At 41.8% G+C, this 23,737-nt stretch overlaps 1 protein-coding gene across 22 annotated transcripts in view; it reads left to right on the top strand.

The window, feature by feature from the left end:
* The window catches only part of CADPS2 (calcium dependent secretion activator 2), a 452,677-nt gene that overhangs the window by 387,560 nt on the left and 41,380 nt on the right, over positions 1-23,737 (top strand). For 11 of the 22 annotated variants that reach the window (XR_013356335.1, XM_077855972.1, XM_077855973.1 and 8 more), the window contains 5 exons: positions 12,645-12,786; positions 12,913-13,032; positions 17,598-17,753; positions 19,136-19,283; positions 19,987-20,001. Coding sequence is in view for 21 of the 22 variants with exons in the window: in XM_077855972.1 (XP_077712098.1) it covers positions 12,645-12,786; positions 12,913-13,032; positions 17,598-17,753; positions 19,136-19,283; positions 19,987-20,001 (581 nt within the window). In the remaining variant the exon portion in view is untranslated. Of the gene's footprint in view, positions 1-12,644; positions 12,787-12,912; positions 13,033-17,597; positions 17,754-19,135; positions 19,299-19,986; positions 20,002-23,737 lie in introns of all 22 variants that reach the window. The other 11 variants (XM_077855984.1, XM_077855980.1, XM_077855981.1 and 8 more) reach the window with 4 other exon arrangements.

Genomic DNA, 23,737 nt, shown 5'->3' on the forward strand with positions numbered 1-23,737 from the left:
CTTCCAGCAGCCCCAACAAACCGAGTTTTATATCAGGACTTTAGAAGGACATTTCTTAACGTAGGTTCCCAGCTTTTCCTATGATGACTCTTCAGACGTTTCCCTTAAACCCAACTTTGGTTACTGCTGACCACTTTGCTTTACCACTTGCAGAGACCAGAGTTACCAGTTATCTGTTCTACGCAGTTCTTCCCTTTACAAACCAGTTTAATCTCTGCCTCTTCCTGAGCTCTGGTTCTGACTTGTTCTACATGATGGATGTAACAGTCTTTTATATGGTGTGTTTTCTTCTCCGAGCCGTTGCTGCGAAGTCACTCAGTTCTTCTTCACATGATAGGGTTTCTGTGCCCATTACCGTCTTATCACCTTCCCCTGCCCAGACCTCACTCCATTTTTCAGTATTGCTCTGGGGTGTGGTGCTGTGAAGAACACAGTGTGACCTGAGTAACCCAGACCCCCCGGAGAGGTGCCCTTCCTGTGCCCCGTCTTTCTGCAGCTCCTGCTGCTCTAACTCACCAGGGAACATAGTCACCCTGTGATACGTTTCAAACTTGCTGCATTTTAGCGCTCCAGAGCTGTTTGCTGTTCTCCTGCCAGGGCACACTACTACTGTGTACTTTTAGGCATAAACTTAAATCCATATTTTTACATTTGTCTTGGTTTTTTAAAAAATTCCTTTTTTTTTTTTTTTTTGGTTTTGTTTGTTGCTCAACTCCATTATTTCTTACCTTTCTTTGGTTGTTCATCCCTTTGAGCCTCTGATAAAACTAGTACTGTTTTACTGAGGGGGGAAAAATTCACATTAATATGAAATTTTGTTTAGTATTAGACCTCCCTATGGACATCAGATTTAGGATAGCAGGTTAAGAGCCTCTGTTATAGTAAGAGGGGCATCATTTTGAGTAATTGATAACACGGACTTGGATACCAGACAGATTCACATCTGTCTCCGCCACTTGCAGCTTGACCTTTGACAAGAGCTTAACCCTCTGCAGACTTTAGGTTCTTCACCTATAAAGGACGGAAATGCTGGTCCCTACAGCATCATTGGTGGCAAGGATGAATCGGAGCTCACTTAGGGCTCCAATTCATACAAAATAAGTATTATAGATGTTAGAGTATGAAAATTTCAGTCTTGACTCTTTCAACCAATTTCATCTCCCATCCAATTTCATCTCCAGAAGATCCTATTAGAAAGCCAAAGTAGGGATCCCTGGGGTGGCGCAGTGGTTTAGCGCCTGCCTTAGACCCAGGGCGCGATCCTGGAGACCCAGGATCGAATCCCACGTCGGGCTCCCGGTGCATGGAGCCTGCTTCTCCCTCTGCCTGTGTCTCTGCCTCTCTCTCTCTCTCTATGTGACTATCATAAATAAATAAAAAATTAAAAAAAAAAAAAAAAAGAAAGCCAAAGTACTAAGCTACATTTCCCGCTTGATATTTCACCAGCGTCTACTCTCAGAAGTTCCTAACCTCACACTGAATTATCTGTATGTGAATCATCCATCTACAGACAATCCCCAGCCAGCTTTGAAGTCCTACTTTGCTTTTCTCCTGCCAGCTAGAAGACTTCAAATGACCTTCTTCTCTTCCCAGTCTTCTGGCATCATTCATCTTCTAAGAAATTTTAACTCAGATTTAATATTATTTTAAGACAATAAACCTGTGCTAAAAATAAATACATATATTATGCATCAAGTCCCTAACTGAAAGTAAATAAGCATAGGCATATCTCTAGCATTACTTTCTCCATTTGTATGAAAACTCCAGATTTGACCATATTTAGATTTGTTTGGGAGTGGCATTTATTAATGTTCATAAACAGTAAAGATAATGAATCATCCAACTTATTCAACATATCAGAATTTATTTATGGAGAAAACAAGTGTAGATAGACCTCTTAGAAAATTGGGGGGGGGGGTGGCCTCTACTGCAACTCCAATGAGTTAGCACCCTTTAATATTTATTTTTAAGAAGAGTTCTTACATTACAGGTGCAAATTTTAATGAGCGTTTTATCAACAAGAACACTAAGGTGAAGGGCCCGTCTCTGGGGGGCCATCGCGGGGAGGGTTCCCTCTTGTCCTCGGCCAGGTTAGCCCTGGAGGATCATTGCTGGGGCTGCCGCGAGCTGGTGGCTTTGTTGTCCTGCCCCGGTCATCCGTAGTTGCCGGGAGCGCCCACTTGGTCTGTGCCAGGCCTTCCCCCTCGGGTGGGAAGGCGGCACTGGGCACGGGCCCGGCTCTCCTTGGAGAGTGCCAGGCCCGAGGCACCCACCTGGCTGCAGGCTCCGGGAGTCGCTGGCCTCCTGCCCGCTGCCTAGACACACAGGGGCGCGGGGCGGCCGGGAGCAGGTGCTGGACAAGAGGCAGGCCACGGGCACCGGGGCACAAGGCCCGCGTCTAGGCCATCAGCCGCGGCCAGCTGCACAGCTCCAGCTCCCTGCCCGTGCGCGGGAGGTTTTCTGTGCAGAGGTGCCTACACCCAGCAGCTGACACGATGGTGCCTTAGAAAGGTCTTCAAGTTCTAACAGGTTTTCTTCACCTATGAAAGTTCTAAAATCAACTTTGTTCTAAAAGCAATGAACCACTTTCTGTGGGATTGTGGGGAAAAAAACCCACAAAAATGAGAACAGAAGAAATTTAAATTTTAGCCAGACTTGCAGATATTTAACTCAAAAGAATTGCATACTCCCTCTCCTGTTTTAAACTATTTCTGTAACATTGGCTACTGGTAAATGCATAGAGTACAGTTTCGTGGTTTTCAGTTAAAACAAGGAAGCATCTATTACTGATCTCTTTTGAGCATTGTCAGTTTGGGGGTAAGTCCAGATCTTGGCTTTGATTTTGCAGTGATTAACGGATTTGAGAAAACATCAATTATTTCGGAGAAAAACAGCTCCTCCATGTAGTGAGGTAAATAGAAAAGTTCCCCAGTGCCATAATTGCCTTTTGGTATTGGGAGTACAGTAGAGTCTGGGGAATTGAAATAGAATGTATTGACTTTCATCTCAAACTCACAAGTTACTACCCAGAGCCAAGACCACTGAGTGTCTTAATAATTGGTAAAACATACTCCTTTTTTTTGCTATTAATATCATTCTTGATCATAACGAAGAATATTGTTAAGAATTTATGTTTTACTAAATTCCTGAAATATTCAGATGGTGACTTAGTGAATTTCAATCCAAATGTTAAATGTCAACCTATCACTGTTCCCATATTAGCTTTTGGAAAGCTTTAGGAAGACATAAAACTTCTATCCTTTTAATCCCACCTGAAAAGAAAGAGACTTCCATCACTGCCGTGGCCTGACAGCTTTTACCACATCGACCCAATTAACATTATACCCCAAATTCTAATTAATTACAACTTTAGCCAAGAGTAATAGAAACAGACTGCTCTGAAGTGTCCAGGCTTGGAAGGGGAAATAATTTGCTAAATGACAGTATTTGCTGTTACCTCAACATACGGTGCACAACTAATTATATAGCATAGATTTTAAGTGGTTGTGATCTATAATAATATCGCATGTTTATGTTTGCTCTTCCAAAATAAAAATTTCTAACACATCTCCAAGTACTTGGAGGTGTTGGTCAGAATTTTCTCTTTATTTGTGCCTTGAAAACTTGGTAGCCGAGTTGTTTGGGGTTTTGTTTTTTGAGGGCTCATTCAGATGTCCCCACTGCTTGCTTACCACCTTTCTTTTACTAAAATCTTTATGCTTTGATATTTTAAAATAGGTGTTTATTTTTTGAAAAGTGGACAGGATTGTAGACAGAGCTCTTCATTTTCCAGCGGAGGAAACTCAATCCCAAGAGGCAGTGTGCCCGGGGAAGGAGCTTGCTGATGGGCATCACGGACAGAGCTAGCCTGGGGCCTCCTCACTTGGTCTCCGGCGCAGTCTGGGTCTGCGCGGACAAAAGCAGGTTCCGGAGACATTTGTAAAATAACAGAATCCTTTAAAGGAAAATAGGAGATTCCTTGAAGTTTTATTTTTACCTTAGAAGATTCTCATAAGGTCCTAGCATCGTTGGGGGGCGGGGGGTGGAGAGGGCCAAAGGGCATAGAAGGAGCCAGACAATGGCATCTATTGTCCTATCACACATGTGACAAAATGTCCGTGGTGAGAAGGCCAGAGACTCAACCCATGAGCTGGGGGCAGGATCCAAGACAGCAAATCCAGTTCCTGTATTAAGGAGAAGAAAATTCTGTCGGGGGCAGGCGTCTCTCCTTAAAGTTGGGCGTGATTCGGGAGAGTCTTAGCCGTAAGAACCCTTGGAGATGAACTGTGGTTTTTCCTCCAGGGAAGAGTACCAGCTGCACCCTAATTTTAGCAACTGTCCCCAATCTCCTGCCCCTCACAGACTCACCCACTGATTCCCAGAGCAGAACTGATTATGAAAACAAACTCGGGCGCCTGCATTTCTGCCCAGAAGACACTGAGCTCCTGCTCGTCCCTCCAGCCTACCTCCGTCCACCCCGGTCACCGCCCCCCCCCCCCCAACTAAAGAGATGATTAAATGGGTAATCGCTTTAAACGGTATCTAAGGAAACAGTCTTGAGAAAGAGGTGTATTAAAATTGAGGCAAAATAAATGTTTTCATAATGAAGCAATTAGCATGATAGTTAAGTGATGCTGTGCGCCCATCAGGCTGGTACAAATAGATCCCACCCCTGCATGCTGCCTCCGCGACGGTCCTGGCGATAATGGATACGGCCAGTGACCGCTCCTGACAGATGAAAGCCATCTGCAAATGGCACAGATCATGTCTTTCAGCACTACTGAAAGGCAAACCCTTGGAGCTAGTCACCTTTTAATCTGTGGATATGTTAGCAAGTGGCAAATGACCATTCTTTTGGGAACTGATTCCCAAGTGAAAAATACCACGGTGCTTCTTCTTTAATTAACAGCCTTTTCACATTGCTAGCACATTAAAGCCATCCCGAAGAACACCCGTGCTTATATAATCAGTGTCACAGCGTCTCTGCCTAGACCAATAATAAATGTTCGGGCTCTGCACTAAGTGAAAACCTATTCTCCAAGACTTTCACCTTCATAAAGATGGGCTCATAAAAATCGAAAAAAGAAAAATTGGAATGTGGTCTCATGAGGATAAAAAGGCTAGTGTTAATAATTAACAAGGAGAGTGAAGTGGAGTCAAATTAGCCATAATAGAGCCCAGAGTGACTGGCAAAGTCACCTCTCATTATCAAAAAACTCATTAAGAAATGAAGAAGTGGAAATCCCGCTGGGTTATTCTCACACTTGGGCTGTATCAGAGATTATTTTTCAGATTTCTTTCAAATGAAGAACTGTTAGGTCACCATATTGTATATGAGGTTAATCTTCAAGCTTTGAAATGTGGAGGGTTGACACCTGCGTGTTATCCTTCCGCAAGCGCTTAAATGAGCTGTGCGTCTGAAATCCACGAATTGGTGTTTATAGATACATCTGTCCATACGTCTGCCAGGAGCGACGCCGGGCGGATGCGACTTCGGGACTCGAGCAGGGCTGTGCTCGGCCTCGTTTTACAGGCAGGCGCTCTGACACATGCGGAGACGACCACCAAAATGCGACAGTGCGTTTAACTCCAATCTCCAGGGCTGACTGAATTCGAAATTATATGTCAGAATGTGTTTTGCTAGACTGGATAGCAAATAAAAACGCAGGAAGTCACTAGCTTTTTTTTTTTTTTTTTTTTTTTTTTTTTGAGTTCTATAGTGTTGCTCTAGATTCTTTACTGTATGTTGACACTTTAAATTCCTAGTCAGCTTTTCCTGTTTTTATTTTCTTGTTAAGATTTTATTTATTTATTCATGAGAGATACACACACACAGAGACAGAGACACAGGCAGAGGGAGAAGCAGGCTTCCTGTGGGGAGCCCAAGGCAGGACTCGATCCTGGGACCCCGGGGTCACGCCCTGAGCTGAAGGTGGTGCTAAGCCGCTGAGCCACCCGGGCTGCCCTGCTTTCTGTATTTTTGTAGGACTTAATGCCTTCGAGAAAATAACCTCTGAAATGCCTCTAAAAGGCCTGTGTGTCTTTCACAGTAGATTTGCAGAAACCTCTGTAAGTCCCGAAGGCCGTGAGCATCGGGAACCCTACGTCTGATCACGTTACAGCCGTGCTCGGGTATTTTCATCACCCAGAGCAAGCAGTGGGGGACGTAATCCCGGCCAGAAGGCTGTCCATAGCTGGAATAAAATGTCAGACTTTTCTGTTTGGCTTTAATATCAATCTCGTAAGAGATGGGAAGCTTGAGAACTGCGGGGCTGTGAGTCTTCTTTGTCTGTCTCTACCCTCAGCCTTGGTTAGTGTTTCTTTTGTTTTTCCCTGAATTAATTCTGCAAGAAACAGGCCCTGAATGCCTAAAATTTACAAATCCCGTCACCTTGCAGAAACACGTATCTAAAACCGTTCTGGCCCTTGAAAAGCATACCGTCTAGTGGAGCATATGCACACACTCACTGTGATGCGATAGTTACTAAAAACGTAACTCCGTTATGCGTACCTTGCGGTGGCGTCTTTAGTTGTGGTTTGAAGCTTAGGTCTGTTGGATCTGGAGTTGTTGTCTACAGTGTAGGAGACGTCATAACACCAGGGCTCTCACCCCTTAGGTACATACGTAGGTAGATTATTTTTAACAAGTGCACCAAGGGGAAAGGAAGAGTTGCATGTGGTTTTAGGAGGTTGTTACGCAAGGAAAATGTACAAATTAAATATTACCAGACTGTATAAATTTACCTATTGGGATTTTAATTAAAAGGAAAATAAAACCCAATGTGTTTCCTATTCTACTTAAGCTTGAAAAGTGCACTCTCAGAGTTTCCTTTAGGCGCTGGATGTTTGATGGTGTTTATTCAGTATTTATTTTGCTATTGATTCAGTGTTTATTCACTCAAACATACATATATTGAGGGCCTATATAATGTGCCAGACTCTTGGCTGGGAGCTACTCGGAGATCTCAGGGGATTTTTTTTGTTTGGTTGTGTGTATTTTCTTCCTTTTACGTAAGTCTGTTCTAGGCTGCAATCCTCCTGACGTTCCTCCTGAAGCCCATGTTCGTGTTTCCAGTGACGGGAATCCTCATTATGTGCACTTGTTAACGCGGAGAGTGGCCTCCTAATTTTCTGTCTTAGTCCAGTGGGCTTTCATTGTGCAGGGCGTCTACAGTTTGTAGTCCCTCGAATAATTGTTGTTTCCTGGCAAAGTCCTGGTTTTTATTGTGGCCGGTGTTGTTTGTTTTGTTAATCATGTGTTCCTGGTTTCCTTCTGAGATGCCTATTTAGAATTTCAGTGGGGAAGTCACTCTTCCTAATAATCCACTCATGCTGACTAATTGGAATGGGGTGGCACAGTATAATATTGGATTATACGGACTCAGGAGTCAACAGCATATTTTTACCCTAAAAAGAATACAGGAACTCTTTTATCTGCTTATTCTTCATTTATCCAGTGACTATTATCTCAGTAATTGTCATTAATTGGATCATAGTTGAAATTCTCAGTCGAAATCTTACTATTAAAAGCATATGACAAGTTCCTTTGTGAATGTAAGACTCTTTTTGGTATGTAAATAATCAACACTAGTTTATTAATTATTGGGATGCTCAAAATAATTGGGCATCCCTAGTTTACCTTTTATTTAAGACTTTTGCTTTCTTTTTGCCATTTCTAATTGTACCGTTGGACTGGATGTCATTGATGCTTCATTATTTTCTGACAGGGTGATGTTTGGAAATGTGGAACCTTTTGGGGGAAAAAAGATTATTTAACAAAGTGGATGCTGGTCCTCCACTTACATTCTTGTAACCACTACTCCAGACTCCTTCTGAGCAGTCCTTTCTGCTTGCACACGTCAGATATAATGTCAGAAGCATTCTTGGATACGGCCGCACTGAGAACTTGGCTCTTGCAACGAGCTGTTAGAATGGGTGCCTTGGAGAGGCTTGATTTGGACAGGTGGCAAGCCCCGAACCACAGCCTCTCCTTACTAAGCCGGATGGGGAAGATAGAAGCGCTCGTTCTGATGCCTGGGGTTACATGTTAAGAGGGCTTTTGACAGTGTCTGATAGGAGTGGAATGCAAACTGGCATATGGGCAACTGAGAAAAAGAGGGTACATTTCCATACGCGTGTGTAGTGTCATGTGTGTTTCTGTAGTCTTACCTTTCGACACCAAGCTTTCTCTTCTCTTTCCTGCCCCCTCTGCATTTTTTCCTTATTTCTCCTCTTCTCTCTTTCTTTCCTTCCCTCTCTCCTTCCCCTTTCCGGAGTCTAATGTCCGAAGAAATAATACTACCAGTTGCCGATTTTCTAAAACTTTGGAAAATGGGTCTATAATCTGATTTTTAAAAAAAGAAAAACACTCACTGAAACATGAGCAGGCTCTGGGCCTACCATGCAAAGGCTTTTATAATTTGTTGTGATGATCCACTGAAAGATTATAATCTTTAGGTAGGATATTATAGTTTTATATGTTGGCAGCCCCCTGCTTTGAGATTTGAAGAAGGTGGACTGACGAAGGGAAAATTAGGACCCTGAAGACAAAGAAAGAGATGATCGTACTAATCAAGGCAAGAGATGAGAAAGTGAGAAGTAGGGCAACAGCAGTGGTGATGAAGAGAGGAAGGGATGTGTTAAGGGTATGAAGGACACAGAGTATGCTGGGTGATGGGCATTAAAGAGGGTTCTTGTTAAGATGAACACCGGGTGTTTATTTAAGTGATGATCAACACATTCTACTCCAGAAACCAATACTGCACTGTATGTTAACTACCTAAAATTTAAATCAAAAAAGAAAAATACACAGGTCTTGATTGCTAATTGGATGTAGAAAGTAAAGGCCAAGCCTTGGTACAATCACCAGGTACGGATAGAGTGATCTGGTGGCCAGTCTCTATTGTGACTCCCATGGTGGGAATACAAGAGAAGCAGGCTTATTTAACACGTTAATGAATTCAGTGTGTATCAAGTGCATCAAAAAAGAGAGGTCTTGCTAGAAATACATTTGAGTCATCTGGGACTTAATCTTAGGATCATTATAACATTTAATAACAACATTGAGTGTTGATTCTCCTATGTGCTTCTTCATTTTAACCAACTAAGTAGGACTTAATAGCCAACATACCTAATCTCTAAATGTATAATAGAGCATTTGAATGATGAGGTAGGGTACTCATTTGCAGATGTAATAATTTCCTAGGTGAGCGTGTCTTGGACTAGTTAGACATAATGACGGCACTTAACGGCACCTACCGAGATGTAGAGCCTGTGGGTCTTTCCATTTTTTTATTAGTAGGCCATATCAATTAAGGGTTAAGCTACGGTCTAGCTGTATAAAAAGGTAAAGTTGCCCAGTTCTTTATGTGTATTATGAGCACATGAAATATGTTCACAGTGTTAATTCATCTGTCAGCTCATTCAAATGTAATAGTTTTCCTCAATCTCTTGACTTTTCATAGTGTAGATGAGTTTTTCAAAATTCTAATTCTAAAAATATATAATTCGTCTAAGATGTGGAGTAATGCATGTGTCATTTACAAGATTTTTTTCTACCTCAAATGATCTCCAACATTTCTAGGTCTTAAAAGACGGTGACATGCTGCCGATAGGTTGGGTGACTGTATGAATGGATGGATAGATTTATGGTAATTGACAGTAATGTAAATTTGGGGGTGATGGTAATATAATCTTGGGAGGTTAAGAGGGAGCTTTTAATTATTGTCTATTGTTCTGTTGTTTTATTGTCTAATGACTGGATGACTTCACCACATGTCCCTAGATTCTCTGTGCCTCCAGCTTCCATATTGGTAAGATTGAAAAACATAATAGTGGTTCTCTCACGGAGTTTTTGTGATGATTTCTCAATCATTAGCAGCTGTGCTTGACACTCCAAAAATGCTGGTGAGGAGGAGAAGGAAGAGAAAGAGAGTTCCTAAGTGGAAAACCAATAAATTCAGATACGGGCATATTTTTTAATTTGCTTGCCACAATAATTTAGGTGGTTTGAGTGAGAATATTTCATCCTTAAGTTCAACATCCTTATTTAGGTGACATTTGGCAAAAGGAACTGATCTATATAGTACCTTCTAGCTCTGTGATTGAATCTCCAGGAATAAATAAAGCTCCTTTCCGTGTGCTAATGAAAACATCATTAAGATAACATTAATCTCCTAAATAGGACATTTATCTTTAAATATGATTACCGTTCCCACTTTAATAAGAAATCTTTTAGCATATAGATAAGCCAGAAAAAATTATTTAACCACAGAAAAGTACTAGGCCATATTAACTAGAAATAGAAAAAAAAAAAAAAAGTGTTGTATTTCCCTCTGTATTTAGAATTGCTTCCCACCCCACTTGTATGTGTCTCTAGTTTTCCAGCCTCTGACAAATTCCAGAATCAGTTAAAACAGTGTTCATGCCACTGTGGTAAACGTCACATACTTTGCCTAAATTTTAAAACACTGTTTAACGTTCAGGGTATTTTTGCCCTGGAGAAGATTCTGTGGGGAAAATGGCACATTCAGCTGAGTACTTTATAAGGCATTACTTTAAAATTATTAGTTACCAAATTTCGTGTATAAGCATGTACAGCTATTGGGATCCATAAAAGTGAATGGGATTGCTGAGAGACCTTTCTTCACCTTCCACCTCTGCCACTGTAGTCCAGGCCGCCATCATCATCATCGTCATCCTTCACGTGGTCTGCGGCAGTCAGGCACCAAGCGTGAGCCTCCTTCTGTGCTTCCACCCTCGGTCACCCGCTCCATTTTCCACCCAGCAGCCAGGGATAGTATATCGTGTCACTCCTCTGCTTAATAATAATAAAAATAATCATGCTTCCCTTGTACCCAGTAAATCCCATACTTCTCACCACGTCCTACTGTCTAGACATACTCTTGAACTATTCTTTCCCCTCCCTCACACTGCTCCTGCCACACTGGCTTTGGCATCCTTCTGGAAGTACCCCAGCTCATTCCTTGCCTGTTCCCTCTCATGCTAGCTGTTCCCTCCACCTGGAGATCTTTCCTCCAAATCTTCCCTGTCACTCCCTGGCTCCCCTGTCACTTAGGCTCAATAAAAATATCATCTCTTCAGAAATACCTTCCCCAGCCATGATGGGATATGTTTTAATGAACATGTTTTCACTTTGAAAGTCAAAAAAAAAAAAAAATCACTACTGGGTTTAAGATATGTTCACTTGAAGGAGCTCAGTGGTTGAGCGTCTGCCTTTGGCTCAGGCCATGACCCCGGGGTCCCGGGATCGAGTCTCACATCGGGTCCTCGTGGGGAGCCTGCTTCTCCCTCTGCCTGTGTCTCTGCCTCTGTGTCTCTCATGAATAAATAAATAAAATCTTAAAAAATAAAGATATGTTCACTTGAGAAACAAATACGTACCATCATCTAAAAAATTACGCATTATTTATTGAGTATTACTGAACATTAGTATTTTCCTACAGATTCTCTTTCATAGGGCAACTTAGACACACACCGACTGTCTCTGTCTATTCAGGCTGTATTAACAGGACACCAGAGACCGGGTAGCTTATAAACAACAAAGTTATTTCTCACAGTTCTAGAGGCCGAGAAGTCCAAGGTCAAGATACCCACAGGTTCGGTAGCTGGTGAAAGTTTGCTTCACAGATGGCCGTCTTCTTGCTACACCTTCACATGGCGGAAGAGTCCAGGGGTCTGGTCTCTCTTCTACAAGAGTACGAATCCTGCTCACGAGGACTCTGCCCCCGTGACACGATCACCCACCCCCCGTCCCCACCATCACATTGGACGTTAAGATTTCAACACGCAGATTCAGCAGAGGAGTGAGTGGGTGGGACGAGCAGTCTGTAAATAACACTGACCTATCTTCTAGGGAAATTACGTCCAGTGCATGGAAAGCGTCTACCTTCTAGTGTAGGGAGGTGCACCTTTCCTATTACCAATCTACTTAACAGCCCTATCCTGACGGCACAAATTCTACGACTTCCACAACTGTTTCAGGCAGGATGTTCCATAGTATCTAATGCATTAAACACAAAGGGACACCTGAAAAATGCATGTGATACGCTCTTTTTAAAGATGCATATAGAAAACTGGATGACTTACAAGAAAATCCACAAATAACTGAAAAGTTCATGAATCAGAATAGACATTTCCAAGGCCACAGTCATCCTGCTGGTGAATTAAATAAGTGTATCTCTTAGAAGTAATCGCGCTTAGCTCTTAGAATCGAACGCGTGGAGCTCTTCCGTGAGGTGCCGTGTAGCACGGGGATCGTAACTCCCTTCTCACGGGCGTGTGTCAACCCGTCATGTTATCCAGCAGCTCCCTTGAATCTCTAGCAAGTGGTCATACGCCTCACGTGCTAAATCGCTTGGAAAGTAAACGCGTCCCACCCGCCAGGAGGATTTTGCAGAGATATAACCTGTTTGTGTTTTGACAGCCGTTATCTAGGAGGTTGATTATGCTTCTTGATTAGCTTTCACGATATATTCCATATGAGGAGCAAGATCCGTTATCATCTGTATTTTACCCATCCTTCTGCGCCAGACTCTTTCAGGAAACATTTTTTCACCCCTATTTTCCCCAAATGCCTGATAATGATCCCTCTGACAAACGCTGTTTCTGCTTGACTGTTTCAGCACTTTTATGTAATGGAAAATTTCACAAACATTTGCAAGAAATCTTTGTGCCCTCGGTTGTCCGCTACGTCGATCTCATGGAGTCCTCCATCGCCCAGTCAATTCACAGAGGGTTTGAGCAAGAGACATGGCAGCCTGTCAAGTAGGTATCCTGCCAAGTGTCCATGGAACATCTGTCTCTTCAGTCCTGACCTTATGACTTTACACGTGGCCCATCTGTAGTTATTGCTTATGGTGGTCCCTTCCCACGTTGTTTGTTTCTTTACAGGAATATCGCCAACAGTCTTCCCAATGTAGCTCTTCCAAAAGTTCCAAGTCTGCCTCTTACTCTTCCACAGATTCCTAGCTTTTCTACTCCTTCGTGGATGGCTTCTTTATATGAGTCCACGTGTGTATCCCTCACTTATTTCCTGGTGGTGTGTTAGCTAGTGCATGGCCTGGGCTGTGTTCTGTGCACCTGTGTTCAGATTGCATGGCACTTATCATCACTGGTCGAGGAATACTATGTTTTGGTTTCATTTGAGTTTTTTAAGCTGTTGAGCTAAGCTGAGCAAATTGACGATAAATGATACAGATTGGGGGAAAAAAAAAAAAACCACTCACTGGTGTGATGTAGTTCCTATGTGACCTGTAGGTCGGAGGTCATTTTGTGAGTCAGGTTGTAGACTTCTGCCTGAAGGATCTACCACAGTTCAGGCGATCAGTGTGGCAAGAGTATATCTAGGCACCGTAGCGGCGTTGCCACTGCCCACATAGTTCCTCTTCTACGTGTAGAAAACCATCAGAAGAATAGTTTCAAGAATATAGTGTTTTCTTTTTATTTTATCTTAGTCACACTTGTAAAGAAATAATATTTCAGGTTGCAGAGAAGCGATTGCCCTTTATTTCCTAACACCAGCAAGTTCTTCATCTGTGCTTTCATGTATCAGTTGATGCACTTTGTTATTTTTAAATAATCCTTATAACATAAAAACAGTATTTATCAGCTCCATGTTGTGATAAGCCCACCTACCGCAGGTGTGCGGTAACTGAGAGTCACTACAACGAAGAGGGCACAGGCTTTGAAATTCGAATTTAGATCCTACTTTAGTAATCATTAAGTCTTTCTTAGCCTCAGTTTCCCCAGTGCCAAAATGGTTATGACACGTAATTTAAAGACATTTTTGTGCAGATAAAAAAGAAAAAAAGGATGATGAAGAGTGCCTGGCACACTCTGAGCTCTCAATAAAAACTACCTTATGGTTTTCACTTTTACTGCCATTAGTCATCATTATTCAAAACGGTATAGTTTTCAAAAGTATGAACCTGGGATCCCTGGGTGGCGCAGCGGTTTAGTGCCTGCCTTTGGCCCAGGGCGCGATCCTGGAGACCCGGGATCGAGTCCCACGTCGGGCTCCCGGTGCATGGAGCCTGCTTCTCCCTCTGCCTGTGTCTCTGCCTCTCTCTCTCTCTCTGTGACTATCATAAATAAATAAATAATTAAAATAAAAAAAACAAAAAAACAAAAAAAAAAACAAAAGTATGAACCTCCGAGCAATCAGATGAACTCAGTACTAGTCCATGCGTGGCCAAGATCTCATATGAAGTCAGCTAGAAAGAATAAAATAACTAGAAGAAAAATAGCTCCCACTCATTGAGCATTTAGTAGTACGTTCCAGGTACAGTGTCAAACCCGTTATCTCAGTTCAGCTGCGCAGTAACCCTGGGAGGTACATGTCCCTGTGCCCATTTTTCAGTTAAGGAAACTAAGTCACAAAGAAGTTAAAGGCCCCGAGGTCCCCCAGTAAGTAAGCGGCAGAGGCAGGCTCTGAACCGGGCTTGTCTGCCCAGCGCTGTCATTCCCCTACCCATGTGCTCGGCCTCGGGAGCATGTGCAGAGCCCCCCCCCCCCCCGCCCCGCCCGGTCCCCCGCCACGGCTGAGGCCGCCCCCCGTCAAGGTGCACACCCTCAGGAGGAGACAGAAGACGGAAACGGAGAAGAATAACTTGGAGAATAGCTTAGCGGCATTTCTCCAAGTGAAACGTCATCACTGGCCCGTGACAGTTATTAGGTCACGCGGGGATCTTTCTCTTTCGGGCAAACGCTTTGGGTGGTTACAGGGTACGGACTGGTGTCTGCGTGCTTGGCAACTATCTAGCAAGTATAATGAATCTAAGTTTATGTGTTTTTTGTGCTTCTTAATACTGTTTTGCAATTTAACTGCTCTTCTTCCTCACCCCTCACCTGTTCAACACCCTGGATTTAACCACGAGCACTATTATGGGCATTGCCTGGTGAACTTTAGACTTCTTTTTTGGTCATTATTATTTTTTTTAGCTTTGAGATATATGTGGAACGTGAACCTCATTTATTGGGAGTCCCTTTTTAAAATGATCTGCATTTCAGGACAGGAATCATGATAGATCGTGGCTTTGTAAATAAAGTGCTCAGACTTTCATCATTCTGAGGAAATAAAAAATATGTTTTACAAGGAAATCACTGTCATCTTTACGTGCCAGGATTATCAACATTAGGCTCTTCATCGGGGTGCTCACAATTACTTGTAATGTTACGATGTAGTCACTAATTTTGGGGGTTCTGGGTGGTTTTTTTGGTTAAAGATTTTATTTTTATTATTTTTAAGTAATCTCTACCCCCAGGGCGGGGCTTGAACCCATAACCCCAGGTCAAGGGTCCCATGCTCCCTAACTGAGCCAGCCTGGTGCTCTCAGTTTTTTTCACTTTTCATTTTAAAGCACTAATTATAAAGTTCCTCAATGTCTTCCTTCTCCATGTTTTGTTTGTTTGAGTTTTTTGGGGTTTTTTTTGTTTTGTTTTTTTTTTAGCTCCAAAAGTAGATGCCAATAAGATGTGCTTCCTACTGGCATTTTTAGGAAATTATCTGAGTCCATTATTCATTTTTGAGTTCTTTAATCTGTTCATAATACTTTCAGAATGGGTCACTGATTAAAAATAATTTTAAAATGAAAAAGTTCTGAGTAAATTGCAGGTTATGTATTCCAGCTCAAGAGAAAACCTACTTACATTTTTTTATCTATTTAATCATAACAGACACTTGTTACCTTAATTACATTCCCAATTAAGCACATTTATTGTTCCAGAGTCTTACCATAGCATCAAAGAACAAAAGAAACATATATCCATAGTCTCTGTAAAGATTTAATTGTCATATGTTATGAGAAAGTCTGTTTTCAGTAGAATTCCACCTTCAGTATTTCAGATTTTGTTTTGATGATGGTTGTGTTGTTTTGTTATGCTGTTAAGAAAACACACATTTCCAGTACCTACCTATGTCTCTCCAAAGTGAAAACTTATTAGATTTGCTTCTTTAACCAATTAGGTTCAATTACTCTTAAAATATAGATCCTCTGATTTACCACATGAGCACTGTGGGTATGTAATAGAGGCTTTGCCTTGTCATTTTTTTTTCCTCTTATTTTTATTAAATATATGGCAACAGGGAAAAATAAACACAGTGTTTTTTCTAACATTTTTCACAGCAATGTCTACATGATGTTGTCTGGTTCCTTTGTTTCATGGTACGTTGGGGGCTCCGATTTTTAAGGTGAAGAGGTATTGGGGTAAAGAGCTGTGGGTGGCGTTCAGGGCTCTGCCGCATCGGTCCTTTGAGGACTTAACTCCGAGCACGTCTTGGCTAGGCGAGGAGACCACGAGGAATCACTGGCAGAAGGGGAGACGGAACACAAAGAAGGTTGGCGACGCAGGAAAGATGCTGAGCTGCAGGTGGGGAGGGAAATAGCTTTTAATTAGCCGAAGAAGGAGGTGATTTTTTTTTAAAGCCAACTAATTAAGATATATTTAGCTAAACAAAGTGGGGATTTAAAAGAATTTTATCTTTATACAAGTTTTCCACTGTGCTCTTATGATACACTATTTCATTTCTCTATTTTTGTTTCGAACACTGAAAAGACAATTTTCAGCTCAGTGTCTGTCCAGCATGGACGGGAAAGCTGAGGAGAGGTGAATCACACGGCACCTTTTTCTCCTTTTGTTCTCTTCTACTATTAAGTTTCAGGGTCTTCTAACATAGGAGCATTTTACTTTCAAATCATCTGTTTCCCTATTAGGCCAGATCCTTGCATGATGGAAAGCAGTAGTGTTATCCCCTGCCCACGTGCCCTAGGTACCGTGCTACCAGCCGCCTTCATGGGTGGCGCGAAACTCCGGTCCCCCGGAGTAATCTTGGCACAGCCGTGAACGCATAGCGCATCCGGGCCCCGAGTTCCAGAGATGGGATGACCCGAGATAGGTGATTTGGCTCCCACCCCAGAGCACCCTGGATGTCCTTTCTCTGTTAGACTCTACCCCGTACCCGGAGGCTCCATTAGGAGCTAGAAAAGTCACGAAGCATTTCAAACCAGGTGTAAGGCTTGTTCCCCTACTCAGCTTGTTATTTCACTTGTAGTACCTGGTCCCCTTCTCCTGTCGCTGAGAAATGTGAGCCCCCCCCCCCCCCGTACACTCCTGTCTGTAGACGACAGAAGCCACCGGGATGAGCACGGCACCACGTGTGCGCGAGTGGGAGAGTAAAGCTGCCGCGGCTGTCATACAGACTTTCTTTCATAAAACGTACTCTTCTGAATTTCTAGGAGGAAATATTTCTGTATTTGTATCCTACACATTGGTTAAAAAAAAAAAATTTGTTTTTCCTTGTATCCTTGGGCTCCTTTTCCTCAGTAAAATATCCTTGTGCATTCAGGCCCTGTTTATGACACCTTCCTACTATATTCATCTCTATTTTTGGGGGGAGTTGCCTTATTTATTAAGATGTGAAAAGAGATTTAGAAGGTGGAATAAAGAAAATATCGACTGTTAGAGATTTTATGTGTTATTTTTTCACTAATGGCAAATGGTACGGAAAGGGAAACGTCAATGTATTGGCCATCACGGTGGAAGTTCATGACGCTCTTCATGTTTCCTTTTTCTTCCAGCAATGGCTCGGCAACATCAGAAGACCTTTTTTGGAAACTCGATGCACTGCAGATGTTTGTCTTTGATCTACACTGGCCAGAACAGGAATTTGCCCACCACTTAGAGCAAAGACTCAAACTAATGGCCAGTGATATGATAGAGGCCTGTGTCAAAAGGTAGACCTGTGTTTTCAAGTTGCTGCTTAGTACGCCGGCGCCCAGAGTAGCACTTGTCACCAAGTATCTGCTATATAATTGTCACAAGAAAGGTGATGTGAATTTAGGCGTAGACCTAAATTCTGGGGCCTCGTGTAACTGATAAAATTGGCCCGAAACTGTTTTCCACGCCTCCTAACACTGCCCTCGTCCCGTCTAGTGATTGTTTCTGTTTCTGTGCTGGTTGTTGTCTCTCTGGGAATACTGTGCTTTAAATCCCGAGGCAGTAACTGCCAAGACATATGGAAAAGGCCTGTTAAGTACTTTATACGTTCTGCACCGTGTCTGCGTGCTGTGAAGTGGCACTGCAAACCCAGATTAGGATCAGGGCCGTCACTTGTTCTGTTTTCCGGTGTTCTCTATCCACGTCAGATGAGTTCCAAGCATCCAATTACATTCTTCAGAACTTAACCAGAAATAAGTGATGAGGCTTAGAATTCCCCCAACTGTGCTTTCATTTCTTTGAATAGTTCTCACAAAATCGGCTTTGTATCTCTAATTAACCAAGCATCGTTTTTCCCGTTGCCCCTTTACAAGAACAATGGGGGCAGCATATGGGAATAAACACCGGTTGGAGCGATTGAATAATCCTGAATTCTCCAAAGTTAAGGAAAATACAGCATTTAGAATAATGTTTAATGGCTTCCTAAGGCAAGGCCAGGAATTAGATTATATGATGTTTTTTTTTTTAAAAAGTCACACTTGTCGTATGTGGTTCTAATGTTTCAAATCTGTGGGTGATCTTTGGATACTTTAGCAGAAAACAATTCCAAATTGCCTGTTGCACAGTTTCTTTCAAACACCCATCTACAACTTTAGATACTTGAAAGAAAACCTAAGTGACACAGAAGAAGTAGACATTCTCTGCTGTACATTAATTACGATGCTTTAGAGTTTTCCAGACTTGTACATTCATTTATTTATTTATTTGTTTATTTACTTATTATTATTATTTTTTTTTTTTGGTAAGCCTCACACAGAGGATTTATTCCGTTTTAATGCAGAGATGCAAGTGGCTGTTTTACTTGGAAATTAATTCAGGCAGTTAAGTAAAACCAAGAGATTTTTCCATAAAACGTCTTATGCTAGATGAAACAAATGGCTTCCTTTGGGCAGAGATACTGTCTGCATGACTGCAGACGCTGTTTCATACAAAATGCCTCCCCAGTCTTTCATGAGACACCTGATAAAGAAGAGCAGGCCACCCCCTGGCTCCCAAACTGATGCCGCGCTCCTTATTTGCATGTTTTAAATTAGCATCTTGTAGTGTTGATTTCACTTTGACTAAGCAGGTGAGACATATTTCAGAATTTCTTACTCTGAATTCATGTTTCAATGAATAGAACAAGAACCGCGTTTGAAATCAAGCTGCAAAAGGCAAGCAAAACAACTGACTTGCGCATTCCGGCTTCTGTGTGCACAATGTTTAATGTACTCGTTGACGCCAAAAAGCAAAGCACCAAACTTTGTGCCCTGGATGGAGGACAAGAGGTAAGTGAACCGAGTGTCCCACAGGGACGTGCAGCACAAGGTGCCCCAGCTGTTTCCAGAAGGCTCTCACTTGGTTAGATTGAAAGGCCAAGTTCTTCAATAGAAGCGCTTGGTCTTTTCTTCACTATAATAGCGGACTTCATCCCGGCTCATGTCACTTTCCTCTCCTTTCTATGAACACTGCCCAAAATTTTACAAGTGGCAGTTGAAGCTTTTAACAGCTTAGGTGTTGTGTATTTACATAAACCTTGCTTTTCACAAGCAAATAAGAAAGCTAGAAAGCTCCCCGATTTGTTTATACAAATCTAGAGTATCCAGAGTTTGCATTCAAAAAACAAGGCACAGAAAATAGCATATGTAATATTTTATTCATACAAAAGTTTCCGTGTTTTAAAAATAAAGTAGAAATGCGCTTTAAAAATTAGACTTCTTTTTTTAAAATGAATATCCCATTTTTTCATTTTGATTCATGTTTTGTTTGGTTGTATATTGCAAAACACACCTCATGTTATCCCATGATTTCTTTTTGTTGAAAGTGACGTTTGTGTGAAAATGGATCTATTTTTCTTAGATTATCTGTTGAAGTTGACATTGTGTTGCCGCTTTTCTCATTGTAATTACTTTTTCATCATTTTTTTACTCTTCCCTTATGTTCTCCTTCGTTGTCTTTTTTTTTTTTTTTTTTCTCCATGGCATGATCCAGTTTGGTAGTCAATGGGTAAGTCGCTCTCTTTTATTTATTTTTTTTGTTTGTAAAAGCACATTTTCACTTAAATTATTATTTTTATAAATGTACATTTTTTTATTTTCACCTTTTCCAATTAATGTAATTAATTCCATTTTCAGGTTTATGTTTTCTGTGTATGTGTAGAACACTGACAGCTTATTATAACATAGCAATACGCAGAGAGACATTAAAACACCTATAAATACTTACACCTTAAATAATGTCAAGGGAAATGTTTCTTCCCTATTAGACTGCAGAACCTACAAACTTCCCTTAGATTGTTTAAGGATAAGATTATTTAAAAAGAAATGAATTCACCCTCCTTTTTAAACAACACTCAAAATTCAGAAGCAGAGTGATTATTACTATTTCAAGGTGCATATATCTATAGTATATACTTTGACTAATGCTAGAAAAAATTGGAGTTCTGGATGACATATATCAGGGCACCTCCAAATTTGAGGACCGGGAGGCCGCTGCTAAGGTCACTTCATGCAGAAGAACCCAGTTGTGGATTTCAGTAAGGTAGGTACGCGCCCAGCAGCGTACAGTCTTGCCTCCCGCTCATGGCCTGGGCAGTAACCAGAACCAGAGGCAGGCCTGGGTCAGCAGCCCTTCCTCTTCCCCACACAAGGTTGTCTTGAATTACTACCCAGAACTTCAGAGGAACATGATATGAAAAGTCGTATGCATACAAAACAGAGTCGCTCTCATATATATATATATTTATATGAGATATATATATACACACACACATATATGTGATATCATATATACATATATAATCATATATATCATATATGTATATATGTGTATATATATTTACATTTATATTTATATATCTGTTCTATATATACATGTGATAAGCCAAAGGGGTTTTGGATATGCTCTGTGGATATGTTAAATCTTACAGGTCTTACAGTTGCCACCTAGGAATACAAGTCAGGGTGACTCTACTAAGCTAACAATTCTCATCCAAGCAGAAGGGCTTAGGTAGCTCTGAAAGGGGATGACAAGGCCCACTATTTACAAATTTCATACTTATTTAACCCAGATACAGACACTGGCTATTTGGCCATAATTTATGCACATGTACTTATTTCGTTCTTTGAGCAGTTTCGAGGGGAAAAGATGTATTTCTATTACCATAGCACATACAACCTAACAGATACATTAAGTAACCGATATGTGTTATAGAATGTTCAGTAATTATTCTCTGAACGCCTGCAACGTGACTTATTACCTCTAATTATCTGAATGAGGAAGCAGCTGGCTTGGATATCAGTGGCTCATCTCTACCATTTCATGTTTTTACTACAGATGTGAGCCTTTGATGGTCTACTCAGAAATATTGTCTTAAGTCTTCACACGTCCATCCATTTCTCATCAGGTTTATAGGAACATCTTGCCTCTTCCCACTGATACTGGATTTACCCATTTGCTTTTATTTTAACATGCATGGCAGTACCTGACACATAACAGGCACCGAGTAAATATTTTTTGAATGAACAGACTGATTGGTCGTCACCACTTTAAAAATCCTCCCCTGAAAAAAATAATAAAATAAGTAAAAAAATAATAATAAAAAAATCCTCCCCTGTAAGAAACGACTCTCTCTAGTACCTAAAAAGAAAAACAGGTACACGCACAAATGACAAAGCACTGGTGCATTGTCAAATGATCCTTAATATTAACAGGTAGATGGTTTTGAAAAGTAATCTGCTACTGTTCATTATATTTGCATCTGTACCTTCTCACCAGAGACAATTAGATCCCCACAACTTTCACACAATTAATACAATTCAAAATGTGCAGGTGTCAAACCCATTAGCAACTATGAAAAGTGGTAAATAAGAATTTCAGTGCAAAAGAAGGATTTTATGCTTTGCTTTTTACTCACCAATACATATACCCGCATGATTGCACAGGGTTTCCCTCTCTGTGCTTGAGGTAAGTTTTGGAATTGTTGCAAATTAGCAAATCCGTTACATGCAGAGGTGAGCCAGTGGACCTCATTCTGCAGTAAGCAACAAATTAAAAACTAGATTATCACACAATTGGGAACCTTGTAAAATACCTGCTTACCTAGATAAACCTAGTAGGGATAGTTGCCTGAGTTGTACTGAGAGACCTCTCCAGAGTCCCAGGAAATTTGTCATATGGCATTGCCGAGATGAAACTTTCCCAGCTCCTTTTCCACGAGGCGGCCCCTTCCCTGCTCCTACGTTCCGGCTGTTTCCTCACGTGGCACGTGGTGATGCAGACGTGCTCAACCGCAGCCCAGAATGGTGTCTAATGGAGTCATTAGTGAGCCAATGATCTGCTCCTGTGACAGCTGTGTGTAATGAGTCAGCAGTCTCGGGCCAGTTCCTCGGGGACAGGTGTTGAGACCACAGAGCCACCAGTGTTTAGATATCATTGTTCTCCACCGACTGCATGGGTCTGAGGTAATTCTCGGCCCTCAGCGCCCCTGCATCTGATAGGAGCCCATCCATTAAGGGTGAAAGCACAGTAATGGAGGCTCCTTGTGTAGGATTCTCCACGACAGTAAAATGTTTCCACCTCCAGACCTAACAATTCAATTCCGTTAAAGTTCTTCCCAAGAGAAAGACCCAAATCTTTTAAGAATGCTGGGTTGTGCTGGCATTTGATTAGTCTTCGTTTCCGGTGTGTTTACATTAGCAGCAGTCAGATGAAAAGAGAGGATAGGTACCTGAGGACGGGGGCCAGGCTTTCAGACCCGCGTCTGATCTCTCAATTCCCTGCGCTCCGTGGAGTGAGAATTCCTTACAGGTTAATCTTGATTTAGAGTCAGAGTCATCTGCTGGAGAAGCACAGACCCGTTGCTTTTGAGGGCAGATATAAGGAGAATTAGTTTAAGAAAGGGGCTGTAATTTGCCAAAGCTCTGGGATGTAGGATTATCGATCCGGCTTGGAATATTCTGATAGAAATTGTATAGGTTTTTGTTGCAGACAAAAACTTTGCAGATTTTTATCAAAAATTCAGTCTATTAATGCCAGTAAAATATCTACCAGTTTCAGGTTAGGTAGCGTAGATGTCTGTGCAGGCAAATCCTCCTCCTCTCGGTGCCCTCCTTTGGCGTATCTGGCCTGTCTTTGGGCGCTGTCTGGACCCCCTGATGAACAACTCTTCCCGCCTAACCTTCTGTCACCTGTGTGTGGTGTATGTGAATTATTCTCCTTGCAGAATGTGTATGTAAAATATGGATTCTGAGGCCACCTGCCCACTCCCCTCCCCAGGGCCTCCAGACCACCTCTGACAACTGTGTAGCGAGAGGAGATTCTGGAAGTTCTCAGCAATTTTAATATTAGTGAAAGCCCGAGCTAATCAGATAAGTTTACAATAGCAAAATGTCACATCATCAAAACCTAACAAACCTTACGTTGTTTGGGTTTGCCCCTTGGGCAGTACATTTACTCTACTTTCTTCCTTTTTAATTTTTTGTGTTTCTCTCTCCGTCTCCTCCCCCTTCCCCACTCCCCTCCCGGCTCCCTTCCTCCCTCTCTCCTCTCACTGCTTTTGGCTGGATCAGGTGTCAAAGAAAATAGTCTGAAGGTGAATATTATAGGAGAATTTGATGGCTCCTGGGGTCCATACCTTTCCCTGCCTCTTGATAAAAAGGGTGTGAGGAACCCCTTGAGTGGCTCACCTCGTAAGATGTGTCCAAATCGATCCAGTCTAAAAGTTTAACATGTAGAAGCTCTA

The sequence above is a fragment of the Canis aureus genome, chromosome 18, assembly GCF_053574225.1.
Source record: "Canis aureus isolate CA01 chromosome 18, VMU_Caureus_v.1.0, whole genome shotgun sequence".
Lineage (NCBI taxonomy): Eukaryota > Metazoa > Chordata > Mammalia > Carnivora > Canidae > Canis > Canis aureus.